This window comes from Vipera berus, assembly GCF_964194415.1.
Source record: "Vipera berus genome assembly, chromosome: 7".
NCBI lineage: Eukaryota > Metazoa > Chordata > Lepidosauria > Squamata > Viperidae > Vipera > Vipera berus.
In genome coordinates, this window is record NC_138209.1 from 66,011,511 (window position 1) to 66,026,053 (window position 14,543).

Here is a 14,543-nt window from a genome sequence, read left to right on the forward strand (position 1 = left end):
TGTCCTCATTGCAGGAGAAACAGAGGAAGTGTTAGCAGACAGACTTAGGGCAGTTTTAAAGAGGCTTCGCACTGCAGGTCTCAAGCTAAAAAGAGATAAATGCAGCATAGGGGTTGCATCCACAGAATTTTTGGGGTTCAGAAACGATGCCAAGGGGATTCACCCCGCAGAATCAAAAGTGAAGGCAATTAAGATGGCCCCAACTCCCAAAAACAAGGCTGAACTGCAAGCCTTTCTGGGATTATTAAACTTTTACCACTCCTTCCTACTCCACAAAGCAGCCATAGCTGAACCCCTGCATAGGCTCCTTGATAAAAAAGCTGCATGGAAATGGACCAATGTCCATGAGAAAAGCTTCCAGGACCTAAAGGCTCTACTGTCCAACAAGTCCACAGTCACCCATTTCATTGAAACGAGGCCTATCTGCATTGCTTGCGATGCTTCACCTTATGGAGTGGGAGCAGTGCTAAGCCATCTGGAGGAAAATGGTACACAGGTTCCCATAGCCTACTACTCTAGAACCTTGTCAGGGGCAGAGAGGAACTATGCACAGATAGACAAGGAAGCCCTGGCAATAGTGGCTGGGGTCAAAAAATTCCATGACTATCTGTATGGTAGGGAATTCACAGTGTTTACGGACCATAAGCCTCTATTAGGCTTATTCACCACTGACAAACAAACTCCACAAATACTCTCCCCAAGGATGCTCAGGTGGTCCATATTCATATCGGCTTACAATTTTAAACTGATTCATAAGCCGGGGAAAGAAATGGGCCATGCAGATGGGTTAAGTAGGCTACCCCTAGCAAACATAGAACCAGATCCGGCGCCTGCTGCACAGATACTGGCAATCCAAGAGCTACCGGAATGCCCTCTCCAAGCAAGGGACATTGCAGCTGAGACAGCCTCAGACAAAATCCTGAGCAGAGTTCAGTCTTGGGTATTCACGGGGTGGCAGGATAAAAGTCCAGGCCCAGAATTCCAAGCATATTTTGTAAGGAGGCATAAATTGTCTGCACATAAAGGATGCCTGTTGTGGGGTAGTAGGGTTATTATACCATCAACACTGAGAGAGAGAGAGTTCTGCAGTCTTTACATGAAGGACACCCTGGCATAGTTCGCATGAAGGCTTTAGCAAGGAGCTACCTTTGGTGGCCAGGGTTAGATAAGCCAGTGGAAGAGCAGATACATGGATGCTACACTTGTCAAAGGTCCAGACCTGAGATGCCCCAAGCGCCTGTCCACAAATGGGAGGCAACACATATACCCTGGTCCAGGGTCCATACATACTATACTGGTCCATTCCAAGGACAGCTTTTCCTAATAGTAGTAGATAGCCACTCAAAATGGCTGGAGGTAGTGCCAGTCCCAAATATGACTACGGCCAGAACAATCCAAGTGCTCAGGAGACTAAGAGCTTTGAAAACAATGTAAAACAAAAGATATGAAGATATTGTTTGAAACTGATGGTATAATCATTTTTGCATACTAAGAAGGAAGCTAGAAAGACAAAGCATCCTGTCCATAGAACGTGGCTCCTTTTATTAAAAAAAAAATGTGAAACAAAAACTCACTCCTATGAATATACTTTTCAATAAGTGAGCTAATGGGCAGACATTAGGATAAAATATTTATTTAGCAAAACATAGGTTTCAGTACTGCCCTTCCGTACTTCACATGTAACATTGTTTTAATGGGTTGGTAGATTCATTTCCAGCGTAGTCTTTCCATTTTTATCAAAATGCATTTAAACAGATCCATCAAGGAAGAATTGCTTTATTGTTCTTTGCTGCTCTTATGCAAAGTAAAAGTTGAGTATCATGAAACAGATGTAAACACAGAAACTTGCAATTATTTCTTTAAATAATCATTGTGACTAAGACTGGGAAATTGGTCTCAGCTTCAGGCTCGCTTCTTTGAGTGAATACCAGGATCCTTTCCAATTCATCCATACAACCCCATCATCTGTTCCATGTTTTGCCATTTCTGGGGTGTAGTGTCCACCCCAGTAGTATCTGCCATTTGGATTGGCTGAATGACAACGATTATACCACCATCCACCACCATCTTCTTTAGAGCATTGCTTTTTGGGATCTGGGTGTATCCTATGAATTAATTACACAAAACATTTAAAAGAATAGATACCATAATTGAAATGTAAATACATATTATGAATCTTGCCTTATCTTACTATGTGTATATATTCACTGCTGTGACATATATAACAAAACTAATAGAAACATTCTAGTTTTGGCTTCTTTGATTTGAGTTGTTGCACTTTTAAATATCTGTATTTCCCAATAAATTGGATTCATTTAATATTTACTGTACCTGAAACCTTCTTAAACCCCAAACAAAGCAATGTGATGTATTGTTTTAACATAATTTTTATATATATGGAATAGCAAATTCAGAAACAGTTATATTTTACCTAGATAAGGTTAGTTTTTTTAATTGATTTAGCTGCTCTAGGAGATCAGTTGTCCCAAAAATGAATACTGGATACTCATAATTTTACTTTTGGGCTACCCTTTATAATCTTTCCCAGATAGAAAAGCAACACTATACACCTCTAATGGAGAATTAGATTGGTAATGGTGTTGGATTAAAATCAAACAGACTGAGATTCAAGTCCATCTCAACCACGGAAACTCACTAGATAAATTTCAGTCAGTCACTTTTTCACAACCTAATTTGTTCCATACATGTGCTGGGGAGAAAAACGGAGGAAATAATACTTTTCACCCCATCATGAGTTCCCACAGGAAAAGTGGGATAAAAACTGGACAAATCATATGAATTTCAGTAATGAATTTCACCGAGTTCAACAGAGCTTATTCATAAGGAACTATGGAAAAAAAATTACCCCAAAATCCTCTGTAGGAGGATGATTTGCAAATAAATTTCAAAAACATTTTGCAGGTGCTATATAAAACTATAAGGAAACCAAGTGAAAAAGCATATACTTACCATCCATCATTGTCTCTGTCAAAAGTGCTAAAGAACATGCTATTATGGATTGTCATTGTTCTGTTTTCACCAAATAGCTGTGAAGCTCCTTCTAAAAGCGCATTTCCGGCTGTGCCCCTGTAGTTACTAACAGAGAGCTGGTATTTGTTGTTTTCATTCTGAATACTGAAACCTCTATAGTGGGCTGTAACTTTAGCTCCTTCCCAATCTTCCAGTTCAATTAAAAGTTCAGTAGGCCCCAATTTGGAAATCTGGTTGATTTTGTCATTTCCAAGCCAATATTCACCTGTGACACAAAATAAATCCCCTGAAGCTCTTTTCATCAAATTTTAAGCAGTCTCTTCAACCTGTCATAAACCTATACCATAATAACTGAATCAAAGTCATTCTGAATGTATGGGGGGGGGAAACTGATTTACATGTACTTATTTACCTTTTTGCAGTATTCTGACTCCATACTTAAAAGAATGGCATGGCAACTTGCTGGGGACTAGTGGCTTGAATGTTCTTTTTAACTGAGGTCAAGGCAACTTGACAAAGATTCTGAAATGCAGGTCTAACCAAAACTGAACCAAACTGCAGCTGATAGAAATTGACAACTGTCATAGAGAAAATCCCCCTCCCTGTCCTTTCCACAAAGTTTGGCTCATTTTGAAGTGAGACGACAATGCATGGAAAGCTAGTAGCAGGGGATATTTCTAAACTGATACATGGCAAGAATGAAGAATTAAACCTTACTTTTTTTCTGAACATGGCAGTCTATATCAAAACAGAGATTCCCTCTGCATTAATTATATTAACATCAAACCACTTTACACTAGATTGCAGGTAATGTATTTAACTTCAGATGTAGCTTGGAAGTCTCTAAGGAAACTCTACAGAAGGAAAAGTTCCACAACTATTAAGCAATTAAGGAAAAATGTTTCTTGACATTCCTTTAATTTATGCACTAATAGAAAATTCAAGCAAACACTGACAAATTTAAAAGATGAAAGGCCAAAACTGACACTTTGATTTGTATTCCCACCTGAAAGAAGAGTACAAATGTAGATAATAGAACAGTCTAAAATAAACATCAAAATAATAAAGACTACAAAAGGAAATATAGTCTCAGACTCCTCCCCAAAATGGCTGCTGAAGAGTAAGGTTGTTGTTTTTTTCTCCTGCTGATGATCTGCTAATTTTGCTGCCAAGCTTTGGCAGGTTGGTGCCTGGATTTGAATGGCAGCACTTAGGAATGACCCAAGATGGTTATCAAACAATCATGGACCCACCCAGGATGAGAGATCTTGAAGATTACACTTTCTAGGGAGAACTGCAAAGTACAGGCTTGCCCTCTTTTATAACAGGAGAAAACTGACCGAATTGGTTTTCTCTAAGAAGATTAAAAGAGATTGGGGAATGGATTTATTATAATTAACTCAAAAACAACTTCAGTTGGACTTTTTAGGGAAGATAGGTCAACTTTGAAGAATGGATCTATTATATTTAACCAGGGCTTTTTTTCTCATAGAACGCTCAGAATGGAGTTCCAGCACCTTTTTTGGATGGAACCTTGTAGGGTAGGCAAGGTGGGTTGTATGACATGTGTGAGTTCTGGCACCTTTTTCTTTTACAAAAAAAGCACTGTATTTAACCAAACAACAATTGATAAGAGATGGTATTAAGAAACAATCGTGGATATTTGATACAGGATGAATTAGAGTTAACTGTTGGGATGACTTCAGATAGATTAAAGTATAAAGAGCTAGTACACTTTCTATGAGTTGAATACAATAATAGTTTGTTAACAGAGGGTTTTGAAATTTTAATATTGTTTTTGGTTTGTTTGTTGTTCCTCCTGTTAACTATTTGGCCATTAATATAGTAGATATAGTAGATATAGTAGCCTGTTTTGCAAGGGGTGGGAAACTAATATTGTTGTAATATATTTATCAGTATTCAATGTTTGTGTGTGGGGGGTTAATATATTTATATGTGTTTGTGTTTTAATGCACTTTTAATTGCTTTGTTTTTTTATTTGCTTCTGTGAATTATTTTTTTTGAGTTTTGTATTTTAACTTTTGAATCAAAAAAAATTATTTCACAAGAAAATATTATGTTTCATTTTGCTTAGCAGAGACAATAGTTAATTATATATTGATAAACACTGCTGGAAAACAGATTCTTACCTGGGGTGTCACAGTAGTTTTTACCACCACTGTAAGCAATATTTCCAAACCCTTTTTTATATGCATCCCATTTTCTTCCAAAGCCAACACTCCCATCTTGGCGGTTTTGAATTAGAAGCCAACCTGTTCAAAATGATAAATTATAGTTTTAAGTTTTATAATCATAAAACAATTATATAGTCCACTTTCCTGAAATATTTCCATAAAGCTCCAGAACTAGAGGATGGGGAAGGGACCAGATGACCTTTGTAGGTTTCCCACTTGGAATGGACTCCACCTTGTTAACACTGTTATGCTTAGCCAATCATTTGCCCTTCCCTTCCATGCTCAGTCTATTGCCTAGAACATGCTGACTCAGGAATTCTGGGAGTTGAAGTCCATGAGTCATAAAAGAGCCGAGGTTGCCTACCCCTGGCCTAAAAAATAAGATCCCAGCAGTTAGAAGTGGGTGTTCTTGGTTTTTTTTGCTCTTATCATGGTATACATACAGTACCTGAAGAGGTACTGACTTTATAAAGGCAATGGATCTATCATGTGAAACAATTCTGATTAAGAATACTAGCTTAACAGTTACCTCCATCTTCTGTAGTCATATCACAATACACTCTGAATGGCTTAAAGAAAGGATCGGGCTGAACAAGGTACAACTCAGACGTCTCACCTCCTTTTCTATATATGTCTTCACACTCTGCAAACAGAAATCCATTATCCAGTTTAGCGAGCAACAAAAATGTTCTGAACAGAGGAATAAGGCATTGTCTCAACTACATAAATTTATAATATAATTTAAACTGCACGGGAAGACTTGAAGATTTTATCTGCAATAAACATCTATCAGAGTATTTTCAAGGGTCCGTTTGCTTCTGGGATCTCTGCCTTACCTAGGACTAAATGCATATTTAGAAATGCTGACTTGGAAATTCTTTCGTCCATCCCACTGTAAGGCTTGAATTTGGCCATACAGAAGCCATCAGTGCTGAGGTAAAAAATAACTATTACATAAACATGGAACTTATGTATCCAACTCTCAAGGCTAAGGGAAGAATAACCAGGCAAGCTTGGGAGGAAAATGCCTAGGATGTAAAATTTGAGACTGATAGATCTTTATTTATTTCTTCTGCATTAGACAAATCTTCTCTATATTCATGACTTCTTTCTTATCCGAACGAATGGAATTTATCAAGCCATGTCACATCGATGATGCACTTGCTATTTCTGAATATGACAATGAGTTTATGGAGTCAAGATTTCTGTTGGGTTTGTTGTCTAACTTCAAACAACATCTGAGTGCAAGCTTTCCTGACAAAGTACCTGTGCAGATGAGCCCATGAGATACAGTACAAGTGATAAAGAGATACTTTTAAAATATCTACTATTAACTTAAAAGTCCAAGAATTAGTTCTCACGTATTCCTTTAGATAGTTGGGTAATAAGAGGAAGGAAAACCACAAACAGTCAGGTTGCTACAGGCTAGAAAGGATAACTTGTGGAGTTATAAATACAGCATTTCTTGACCTAATTTCAAAGGTTCTCCGTAGTCACAAAAAACCTTCTTTTCCAGGAAGGAAGGAAAGAAGGAGGTTATCAAAGTGTAAAGGTAGCCCATCCACACATAACTCTAGTTTCATACATCACAGGCCTCACATCTAACCAGATTGGCATGTAGTCCTTGAAGATTCTCATTTCCACCTCAGAACTGTCAATGGCCAGTTACAAGGGCCATAAGGGACAACATGAGAATCTAGGGATGTTGGATTCAAAAGGTGCATCAGTATTATGTAGTGCAATTATCCAGGATAAATGTCGGTAATCCAGTGATACAAAGCAATGGGCAATGTTGACTTTGCAGGAAGTCTCTCAGAGGAGACTGAAATGTAAGGATCTCCCCATATAGTGGTATCCAAAGTTGTCTAAGAATCTGTCCCATTTCTAGAGCAAAGCAAGTGGGAGAATTGAAACATTACCTTTGCCACTCACGACTGGGATATTGCAAGAAACTGTGCAAGAGGTTTGGCATTCAGACAACTGTGCTGTAATGGCGTTTTCTAGTTTTTGTAATTTTTTGTTCAGAGTATCCACAACTGAACGAAGAAGTCGTAAACTGGATGGAATACTGTTATCTAATTTCTCTTTGATGAAAATGTAGTGCTCATCAAGTTCTCTGTTATATTGGGAAATTAAATTCTGATTATCTGGAGAGAAAAAAAGAAATTAATGTAAAGAGGTGGTAGGCTTTTTAAAAAGAACAACAACAAAATACATTTAACAAGATATTAAGATTTTCCATTTTCTTCTAATTCCTCTACTACACTCCAGGATATAAGAAGACAGGTTTTCCAATCTTTGTAAATTTCTATGAACAGGTGGCACTATGTGCAAAATAAATAACTGCAAATTAGTTTTATAAATCAGGTCCAAAACTTTCTTCCCCTTTTCCTCTTTGACAAAGATCACCAATGATTGAGGCAAATATATGCTTACTGGATCCAGCACCCAAGACAGATACTATTATTAATTTAAGTAGTTTTCACTCTTGGGTTCCTAGATTATTATAGGTCTCATCATTCCCAGGAAGAATGGTTAATGGTCACAAATGAAAGAAAATGTCATCAAAAGCATTTAATAACCCAGGATTTGGAATCACTAGTTACTCAGATTGAGAACCAATTGAAGTGACTAACTTGACGTACTGATATGCATGACAAATTTCACAAGCAGATTTTGCAACCAAAGATATGCAAGTCTATTTAAAAGATTGCAAGTAAACTGTGGACTGGAATGCCACAGCTCTAATTTTGTTAGTTTAGTAGGACTCACTTTTAAATAAATACATACAGGATTATACTAGTAAACTGTTATTTACATTACATAATGTATAACTATAAAGAAAAGGCAACAGTGATTACAATTATTTTTTATAGATATTGTAGCAAAGACACAGAAAGTAGAAAATTGTTGCGTCTCTACCATATAAGGTTTATTGATTAAGTCTTACATCACTTCTCAACCTTTTGGCTTAAATCACGTGTCTATGGAGATTCTCCATCATCCAGCTCATAGTAGTTCCAAAACTGCTTTTTCAAAAGGCAACTGGACTTTGTTTTTACTTGAAGCCATTTCGCTTCTCATCCAAGAAGCTGCTTCAAGTTCTGTACAAGCAAAACGTCTCGAAGGAAAAAGAAAGTCCAGTTGTCGTCTGAAAAAGAACGGTTGGGACTTAAATCACGGGATTTAAGTGTACTTGATTCATGTGTACGTATTTTGTAGAATGTGGTTGCATGTTCATATTGTTTGCTACCCTTCATTTTTAAAAAAAAAAAACACCCAAAACTTTCATGATGAAAACAAGGTAGTTTTGCCTACATATTAATTTACTGCTTGACACATTACTCTATTAGGCGTTACCCTTATATTGTTTCTGTCTTTTGGCTAAACGTTCGTCCAATAAATGGGCATAGTTATTAATAGTTGTAGAGGATTGGTGTAGGTTCTGTGCTTTGTCTGCTAGATCCTTAATAGCTGGCTTCACTGTATTTTCTTGCTTCAACAGTTCAGTTCTCAGCTCACAACCAGTGGGACATAATACACCCTTAAAAAGAACAACAAATTCAATAGGTTAATTCAAAATTATAAATGATTAAAAAAAAACCTTTAAAAAGCTTCTGTTGGGATAGCTCTCTTTAGTATCAAAACTGCACTAAACGAGATGATTGCGATTAGTCCTTTTCTGTTTTTGCTGTGAGCTTCATAAAAATCTCTCCTCTTAAACAACACCTCGCACCAATACAAGTAATGTTTCCCATGTAATAATTCTTTATGACATGTAGGGTATCAATGGATCTAGTGAGACAAAGGGTGCTATTCATGGAGGTTTGCAGAAATATGGAAGCCTTTTCCCCAGAGTGGGGGAGGAGCCCTAAAGGATTTAAAAATAAATAAATGAATCAGACTCAGCTATCTGGTCCTGTCCTTTCCTTCTTCAAGCAGAGTTACGTGGTAAGGAAATGAGCCTAACAGCATTCTGAATTTGGTGCCAAGAAAGGACAAATAAATCAGTTGACATCTCTGCCGCTTATTGAATCATATCAGGCAAATAGTGAAAGAGATGATATACTCAAGCAATTGTCGAAACCACCTAATTTGAGTACAAAAAAGTTCTAAAACAATCTTCCTAGGAATCAATGTTTGTGTGCGTGTGTATGCGTGAATTCTATTTGAGATGGTTTATTATTATTATAGCAAATGGTCACATAATAAATGGACATGCATATAAACATTCAATGTAATATAACACACAATAAATCTGCAAAGGAAACTTTAATGAAAGCAATGTATTATTTATTCTTAAACATTCTAGCCCAGGGATAGGCAACCTTGGCTCTGTTATGACTTGTGGACTTCAACTCCCAGAGTTCCTCAGTCAACATGGTTGGCTCAGGAATTCTGGGTATTGAAGTCCACAAGTCATAAAAGAGCCAAGGTTGCCTATCCCTGTTCTAGCCCAACTTTACCTCAGTACAACTAACACCTACCAGTTCCTCTGCCAAGTGTTTGCAGCCTCCGCTATCAGGATAAACAATTGGGCCTGGCTTTGCACCAGTAACAGGTTTTTTGGTTGGACGAGCTCGATACCTTATACCACCAACCGGAGGAAGGGGAGCTGGTCTGAGAGTCGGAAGTGGCTCGTGTTTCTTGTTCAATGGCCTGTGTCCTCGTGCATCTGCCCCCCCATGTTTTCCTTCAATCTATTTAACAGAAAGGAAAAATACTGTTACGAACTGCAAACAGACAGAATTTTCAAGATAAAAAATTTTCTAGCAAAAAACATGGACAATCAAATTCTCAAAAAAAGGGATGCAAACTCATGTGAAAACAAGCTGTGCCATATTTCTGTGTATTGTATTTTTCTTGGGTTTATTATTTTGTTAGATTTATATCCTGAGTTTCCTTGGGATATCAAGTTGGCACCAAAATAAGTGTGCATTCTTTCCATTAGGCTTAGCTCATTCTATCCACAGAAAAATATTAAGGCACAAACAAGTAATTATCCATCATTCCACAGAATAATACCACCTCTTCTTTCAAAGGGCTGTTGTATTCTATTATTATACTGTAGTATGCACAGCTGCAGAGTCCTAATTCACACTATATACCTACTCAGAAAAAAGCTCTATTACTCTCAGAAAAAAGGATTCATGATTGCAAGCATGATGTGGTTGAGCTATGGTTTTACAAAATTAACATTAACAAATTAATTCTCGTCTTATATATCTCTACTCAAATGTAAAACCCATTAGTTCAATGGGGTTTATTCCCAAAAATGGAGAAATAGGATTCCAACCTCTTTGTTTACTTAATTCAATTTAGACACTGTCCAACTCCAACTGACTCTGGGCAGGTCACAAATAACTAACATAGAAATCAATACAAACCTAAATCCAAATGGGGTTTGGGAACAATATACAGACCAGAAAAAAAGTAACCATCAACAAGCCCAAATAACGAGCCCCATCCATTTCACCCCATGACAGAACAACTATGTCTTGATGGCTTTATGGAACGCCGTCAGGGTTGGAACCACACAGAATGTAGGGGGAACTAATTTCAAGTGTTAGTTTGTTGAAGGAAGCAGCAAGCAACACACACCTCCAAAATGTGTTTGTATGCAGGATTTATATTGGTAGCCCCTGAATTGTTCAATGTAATGCACAATAAATGTTGATCTGAAACCATATGGAGGAGGAGAAGCCTCTAAATATATGATTAGAAGAGGGAAACAGCATGGCGAAAAACGTTACCTCCTTCTGCTTAATGCTGCCAAATATTATCCCTTCCATATATACAGCTTTTGCTGGGAAAAAGAGGGTGCTGGATAGTTTATTCATTTATTTATTTTATTTTATTTTATTTCTATACTGCCCTTCTCCCGAAGGACTCAGGGCGGTGTACAGGGCAATACAATCAAATACAATATACAAAAGTTAAAAAAAATATTAAATACTACAGCCCAATTCAATAAGTTAATACAATAATATTAAAATACCCCTAAACCCATCAGAGCAGGCCGGCTTGTTCAAATACATATGTTTTTAGGTCACGTTGGAAGGAGCGAAGGTCGGGAGCCATCCGGAGCTCAACCGGTAAACGGTTCCAAAGGTCTGGCGTGCCCACAGAGAACGCCCTCCCCCTGGGGGCCGCCAGTCGACACTCTTTGACCGACAGCACCCTAAGGAGGCCCTCTCTGTGGGAGCGCACTGGACGAAGGGAAGTTGATGCCGGCCGCAGGTGCTCCCGTAAGTAACCCGGATAGTTTAATCCTAAAACATTATTGCTGGACTAAGAAAAGAAAAAAAAAGGAAGGCTAATAATAGTCATCCAAATTTTTGCATTCCAGTTACGGAAGCCCACCTTAGCTGAACATATGGCCTAAGAATAAATCACCAAGACTAACCAAATGAAATTTAAAAATTCACATGTGCAAAAAAGGAAAAAAGAAACAAAACTGAAGGATATCAGTTTAAAGTAACTTGGAAAAAAGTTTAATGACATGAAGATCTTAAGGGTTATACATATTCTGTGGTTCTGTGGATGTGGGCTATGTATCTGGATATAAGAAATCAGAGTTCAAAAATCATGGAAGAGCTTGGTTTTGTATTTTCCAAATTTCTCACATGATATTTTATAGAAAAGGTACATTTAAAATAAGTTGGAAAGCAGTTAAAATATTTTCTGCTTAAAAAGATAGCAAATGAAGAACTTGAGGCCCTATGGCTACAAATATGAAGAGAAACAAGCTTTACTTTCTTAGGTTACACACACACACACACACACACACACACACACACACACACAAACATGTGTGTGTGTGTGCACACACATGTATATGTATATGTTACGTATATGCATATATGTATATATTAGCTATATGGCTTGTCACTAATTGTATAATATTTTGCTGGTAAATAATCTAATACCAGATTTCATTTCAAAAATTTTAAAAATTAATTTACAAATGTATATTAAGCATAATAAAAGTGTATTTATTAAATTAAGTAAATTTAATATTGCTTTTAGACTAATATAGAACATATATTTAATTTCTAAAAAGTTCAGTGATTACTACTCAGACAATGGGATTTTGTTTCAAATATCTTCAGTGTGCATTATGAAGATCAATGATTCTATACTCCACCCATTTAACTATAGGAATGACACGAATGGCTGAGAAACTCCACAGACAGAGGAATGAAAAACACTTTCATATTCTTTTTTTTTTTAACATTCTTTTTAGAACCATAACCAGAGGAGTACAAGGTTACCATAAATGATGCTGGTTCCCCTTATATCTGCCAGATTTCATTCCAAGTAGGGATAAAATTTGCTTTGGAATTTAATTTTTTCAGACAATTTCAAGTTTTCTGTATATGGATTTTTCTGCATTAAGGAATTTGATAGGAAACTATTAACCCGTTATCAGAACCCAGTCTATCACAAAAACAAGTATAAACATATATACGCTATATATTTTATTTTATTTTTAAGAAAAAAGATTCTTACCGGTGGTGCTTCAGTTCCCTGTATGAAGAAAAGAAGAAGAAAAGAAAATGAAGAGAAAAAAATTGAAAATATGTACTCAGATGGTGCAAACGTGCAGCACTTTTTTCTTAGGTTAAGTTGAAAAATTAAACTTTTGTCTACACAAATTAGAAATATGTTTTAATCTAAGTGAAATGGAAAATATGCTACTATAAAAAAGAAGTGATATTCTAACCTCATCGTCATCATAGTCTGTAGTGTCGCCAGATTCAACCACAGTGGCACCAGATTTAACCACAGCAACGGAAAGAAGAAAGAGCAATAGTAGTTTCATGATTCTTAGTCGCCTGAACAACTTTGCAGTATTTTCCCCAAATTCAGGAAGGTAAATCCAAGTCCCTATATAAGTGAGTCACCACGATGGCTACTAACTGATTCCTGATAGGTCCAACTGTTGTTCAGATAGTTAACAGTTAACCTTATTGTGCCTGGACAGTCACTAATTGAGCAATATTTTTTTTGCTATGTATAAGCTTAAGCCCAGAAACGCTGATTTTTTTACATATAGTTCTGCTCATTTACAGAAATCAAATGGAGGCGATTCAAAAGTATCAATATTCAGTGGAGCTTTAACACATTTCTCTGAATTTGGTTTATACCTTTGACTAATAGCAACTTCAGCCGTTGTAATTTGAAGATTCTTCTTTACAGTTTAATTTGTACTGTCAAATGACATGTCAACCTGAAGCACAGCACCACTTTGTAAAAACATAATGTATCTGTCAGTTACAAACCTTATTGTATAATTGAGCTTTAAGGCTTGCATAAAGAAAAACAATTGTGAATGAGATGGTAAATGTGTTCCTTGCATAAAAAACAGGGTTTCTGTATCAGGGAAAATTATGTTTGGGAATTCACACTGTATTTTGTCCTAATTAAAACAATCAAATCCCATGGTTATTGACATAATGGATACCATTTTTTTTTAACTGGACAAAAAAAATGGTAACCCTTACAGGAAAAGTAAAGTGACAAAAAACAACTCATGTTTGCATCACGAATTAGGATGGAAGAACATAAGGTCTGGATTTATGTTATGGCATCACTATGTTATTTTTTTTCTGACATCAACTCAGTTTTCTGCAGATGCTTGTCAAAGTTTGAGAAAAGTTCCCAAGTCTATATAATAGGGAAATAATCTTTATTAGGCCAGCTGAAGCTAAAAGAATTGGTATAGCCATATTATATGATAGTGAATTTATCCTACTGCTCAAAATACTGCTGTATATTTTCTGTGGTAGCTTGATCTTTGACAGAACAAATTTTTGATGGATATATTATTTTATCACACACGCAGGTTTATTGTAGTGTTAGCTGCTCAGTTATTAAGATGGGTGACCATATAAATACATAAATTAGGAAAAGAAGATTCTGCAACTAAAAGACTTCAAAATCATCTACCAGTATTCTTTTTACAAATATTCCTTCTATGGCATCCTGTCCAATGAAGGAATTGTGATCCAATTCCATAAAGTAATAGATGTTGAAGTTGGAAGGGGAAGTCTGGAAACTCTTTCTTCCTAATTTTACACATCTCCATGAAACAGATTGTGCTGAGAAATAAGATTTGATCCAAAACAATTAGTGAACTTACATGACTGATGGAGGATTAGAACTTGGGCCTCCCCATTCTTACCGCAACATCTTCTCAGTGGGGGCGCCTGCCCTTTGGAACCAACTGCCAGTGGAGCTGAGGACTGCCCCCGACCTCCGTTCATTCCGCCGGGGCCTGAAAACCTGGCTCTTCGAGCTCTCTGGCCCAGGCTGAGGATTAATTTATTTTAATTGGGGTTTTATTTATACAGG

General features: G+C 36.8%; 1 protein-coding gene across 1 annotated transcript; it reads right to left on the reverse strand.

The window, feature by feature from the left end:
* Nucleotides 1–1,516: 1,516 nt before the first annotated feature.
* On the reverse strand, nucleotides 1,517–13,278 carry FGB (fibrinogen beta chain). The gene is made up of 9 exons (XM_081332126.1): nucleotides 12,913–13,278; nucleotides 12,699–12,716; nucleotides 9,674–9,886; nucleotides 8,547–8,730; nucleotides 7,106–7,333; nucleotides 5,716–5,829; nucleotides 5,142–5,264; nucleotides 2,971–3,256; nucleotides 1,517–2,105 (listed from the first exon to the last, which is right to left on the reverse strand). The coding sequence occupies exons 1-9, from the start codon at nucleotides 13,009–13,011 to the stop codon at nucleotides 1,877–1,879; spliced, it is 1,494 nt and encodes a 497-aa protein (XP_081188252.1). The 5' UTR covers nucleotides 13,012–13,278; the 3' UTR covers nucleotides 1,517–1,876.
* Between the last annotated feature and the right edge of the window lie 1,265 nt (nucleotides 13,279–14,543).

Coding starts and splice junctions, on each gene's coding strand:
- FGB (XM_081332126.1), bottom strand. CDS start 13,011: ATGAAACTACTATTGCTCTTTCTTCTTTCCGTTGCTGTGGTTAAATCT. Junction 5,830..7,105: donor CCCAGTCGTGAGTGGCAAAG/GTAATGTTTCAA, acceptor TTCTGTTTGCAG/AGTGTGAAGACATATATAGA. Junction 2,106..2,970: donor GACAGAGACAATGATGGATG/GTAAGTATATGC, acceptor ATTAATTCATAG/GATACACCCAGATCCCAAAA.